Source organism: Urtica dioica, chromosome 1, assembly GCF_054948205.1.
Source record: "Urtica dioica subsp. dioica isolate 48M chromosome 1, U.dioica_male_clone48M_v1_H2, whole genome shotgun sequence".
NCBI classification, from domain to species: domain Eukaryota; kingdom Viridiplantae; phylum Streptophyta; class Magnoliopsida; order Rosales; family Urticaceae; genus Urtica; species Urtica dioica.
In genome coordinates, this window is record NC_142756.1 from 9,911,333 (window position 1) to 9,914,659 (window position 3,327).

Sequence of the window (3,327 nt, forward strand, 5' to 3'; positions counted from 1 at the left end):
GTAAAAAATAAAATAAGAATTTTAAAAAAAAAAAAAGTATATGACAATCGTACGAGTTTATTACTTCGTCGTGCTTTAAATGCTATGAAAATCGGCTGCTAAAGCCTTGAGTTGGACCATGTGAGATTGCTCGAATAGTAAGTACCTCCATCAGCCATATATAAAATAATTAGATAAACAATTAGGATAAAAACATAATTCATAAAAAAAAATAAAAAAAAACCTGAAGCTGTCTTTGCTCTTTATTATATAATTTTTCATTATATCAAATATTTAAACACAAATTATAAATAAATCTTATGATCATCAGAAAATATTTTGCTATACTTATATAGATGAATCACCCAAACTAAATTTTGGGGGGTGAAGTTGTCCTTACTCTACTTTGTCACCATTCAAGATGACAAATATCACCAACCGTAATAAATAAAGCATCAAGTGTAAGCAAATGGTCCCTCAACCACCACAGTGAGAGGAACTTAAAGACTCATTCAAGGATCGAGACTCGTGCCCATACATAATATCAATATAACTGATTAAAAACAAAAAACAAAAAACTATACCAAAAAAAAATGTAATAAATTATATGTTGTAGTACGATAATTGATTTCTCAAGCCTTTTTCCCAATAAAAATTGTAAGGAAGAAAAATATAGTATAATAATCTATTACAAAGTTTTACAATGATATAACATACACATAAACACATCATATATAAGATTCTGAACTTTTATATTAAAAAAAAAAAAAGTGACACGTATTATGATTTCTGTCCGGTTTTACTATGATCGATAACTATTCCATCATTCCCGGCCAACATCAAATACTTATCCTTCCTCGTCAATTCAGTGCACTCAAACCCTAAAGAATCGGCAAGTTTCTTCTGGATGAAGTTTGCCACTTCGAAGCTCGATTTCCCGCCCCGTCCACAAGTCATCTCGTCCGGGATTTTCCCGAGAAAGTTGAGCGAATAAGCCGGCCTAGGGTTCATGAAAAAGAAGAACGGGTCGAGGCACTTGAGCCCGCTCGCCGTGGTCCCGTAAAACATGGTCACTCTAGCCTCCATGGCCACGGGAACGATATCATCGGTCAACTCGGCGAAGAGCGAGCTAAACCTAAGCAAATAAGGCTCGCGACAAGTCGTCCCTTCGGGGCAAACAACTAGGTCTCCTTGCTCTAAGATCTTCTTCATCGTTCTGCCATCGTGGTCCCGGTCCCGGGTCAGCCTCACCGTCCTAATAGTCGATATGAACTCGGACATCTTGCTTAGGCTGTAAGTAACCGCCGTGACCGGTCTAGCCGTTGCCACGCTGACAAAGATGGGGTCCACGAGGGTCCGGTGGTTGCACACGTAGAGGATTCCTTTCTGGCGGGACGAGGCATCTTGGACGATATCGGTGGGACCCTCGACGGTGATATCGAGTCCGACTAAAGTGCCCAAGAAAAGGCCTATGTTGAATGGAAGGAATCCGATGGAAATCCGAAGAACCGCGAGGAATATTCCGAATGGGAGCCACAAGAACATGGCTAGAGTCGCGCCCGGGGTCGGCAAGAAGGCGAGCCTCCCGTCGTGGAATACGAGCGGCTTCGGGTACTTCTCTCTCGGCAGCGTTGAGGACAACTTGTCTTGGTCCCTCGAGTTCACGGTATAGCCCTCCTGATAAATCATGATCAGCATTGATTAGTATGAGCTGTGTGAGAGATATATCTTTAACTACGACTGAGACCTTTTTTTGTTTTCTTTTCTCGTCTAATACCGTGTCCGTATTGTTGCTTACGTGTACGTGACAAAACTATGCGTATATGTGCAGCGCCAAGAAGCAGTCAGAGAGAAGAATGTCATGATTGGGTTTATTTCTATTTCTCGCATATGTTTCTCTCGCACACGCTATTCAAAACGGTGTGTGTGTGTGTGTGTGTGAGAGAGAGATATATATATATATATATATATATAATAATGGTGTTTAGGTTCAGTTTGGTGTGTGTGTGTGTGTGAAAAGAGGCTTAAATATGCTCATAAATTATGTTGAAAAATATAATAAAATAAGGAGGAAAAATTTGTCCTACGGAAAAGGGAAATATTGGTAGAGATGGGCGGTTTCCCAATAGCCATAATCATTTATTAATCACTACTCTCTTTCCTTTTGCTTTATTAGTGAAGAAAGATAAACAAACTCCACCTATTCCAAATTTAACCGTGAGAGAGAGAAAGAGAGAAAGGCTAAGAAATATGGTTCTATTTCTTTATTACGTGAATAAGGTTTGGTCATAACAGATTTCACCAAACCGTGAAAGAAAACCTAATTCAGTTATTAAAAAACGCTTCCGAAGAAAATAGTATTAGAAGCAAACATTATAATATTGGCAATGTTCTCTTCTCATGCTATATCCACTCAATCATCAATATATGGAAAGAACTATATACATATAACAAACTAATAAATGATTTATCATACCGGAGGGCTAGCTCACGGTATAAGCACACCCTGACCTCAAAATGAGGATATGAGTTGGAGTCACGACGAAAAGTAAAAAATAAATAAATAAATAAAAGAAGATATTTTTATACCTTGCAAAGAGAGATGAGAAACTGGTCATGGAAGCTAGAAGTTCCGAGCCCAATATCCGGCTTCTCATCCCCGAACCGTTTCTTGAGAGCCCGGTGCTTAACGAGCAAACCCGGCTCTGCAACGAACCCCGTAAAGCACTTCCCCGAAGTCTCGAGCTCCGTCCCGAAAACCTCGTCCACGTCCAAATACTCCTTCAAGAACCCCTCGACCAAAACCCTAGGCAGGCTCGTCAGAACCACCTTGGTCTTGGCCGAGGCGAAAACCTCGTACGCGAACTGGTCGAGATTCTCGAGGTAGAATTTCGGCAGCACGGCCCGGCTCACACCGTCCATGGCCTTCGTGCCGAGGCCGCGGAAGGAAATGAAGATCATGACTCGGAGCTTCGTATCGCGATCGAGAGCCCAAAGGAAAGTGCACGAGAGAAGGAGCGCTAGGGCTCGGAATGCCCCGCCGCCTTCGAACGCGACGAGCATGAAGTAAGGGAAGAAGGACGGCGACCGGAGAAGCCCGCCGTGGACGTCACAGACCGCCGTGTCGTACGGCGGCGATCCTCTTCCGGCGAGTCCACGTGGCTTGTTGTGATTGGTCTTGTTGTTGGGGTTGGAGAATAACAAGCCGATGTACTTTGTCATCTTTCTTGCGGCTCGGAACAACGAGTTGGCTAAGAGCTGGTACACGAGCCAATCGGCTATCTTCAGAAGCACCATCGGAAAGAACATGACTGTGTTTGAGAGAGAGAGAGAGAGAGAGAGGTGTGG

The 3,327-nt window shown here is 42.5% G+C and overlaps 1 protein-coding gene across 1 annotated transcript; it reads right to left on the reverse strand.

The window, feature by feature from the left end:
* Window positions 1-502: 502 nt before the first annotated feature.
* On the reverse strand, window positions 503-3,327 carry GPAT1 (glycerol-3-phosphate acyltransferase 1). The gene is made up of 2 exons (XM_089611049.1): window positions 2,569-3,327; window positions 503-1,656 (listed from the first exon to the last, which is right to left on the reverse strand). The coding sequence occupies exons 1-2, from the start codon at window positions 3,286-3,288 to the stop codon at window positions 760-762; spliced, it is 1,617 nt and encodes a 538-aa protein (XP_089467175.1). The 5' UTR covers window positions 3,289-3,327; the 3' UTR covers window positions 503-759.

What these genes read in the sequence shown, in the direction of transcription:
- GPAT1 (XM_089611049.1), bottom strand. Translation starts at nt 3,288, where the DNA reads ATGTTCTTTCCGATGGTGCTTCTGAAGATAGCCGATTGGCTCGTGTAC. An exon ending in TTCTCATCTCTCTTTGCAAG is followed by an intron (nt 1,657 to 2,568) that starts GTATAAAAATAT and finishes ATGATTTATCAG; the next exon opens with GAGGGCTATACCGTGAACTC.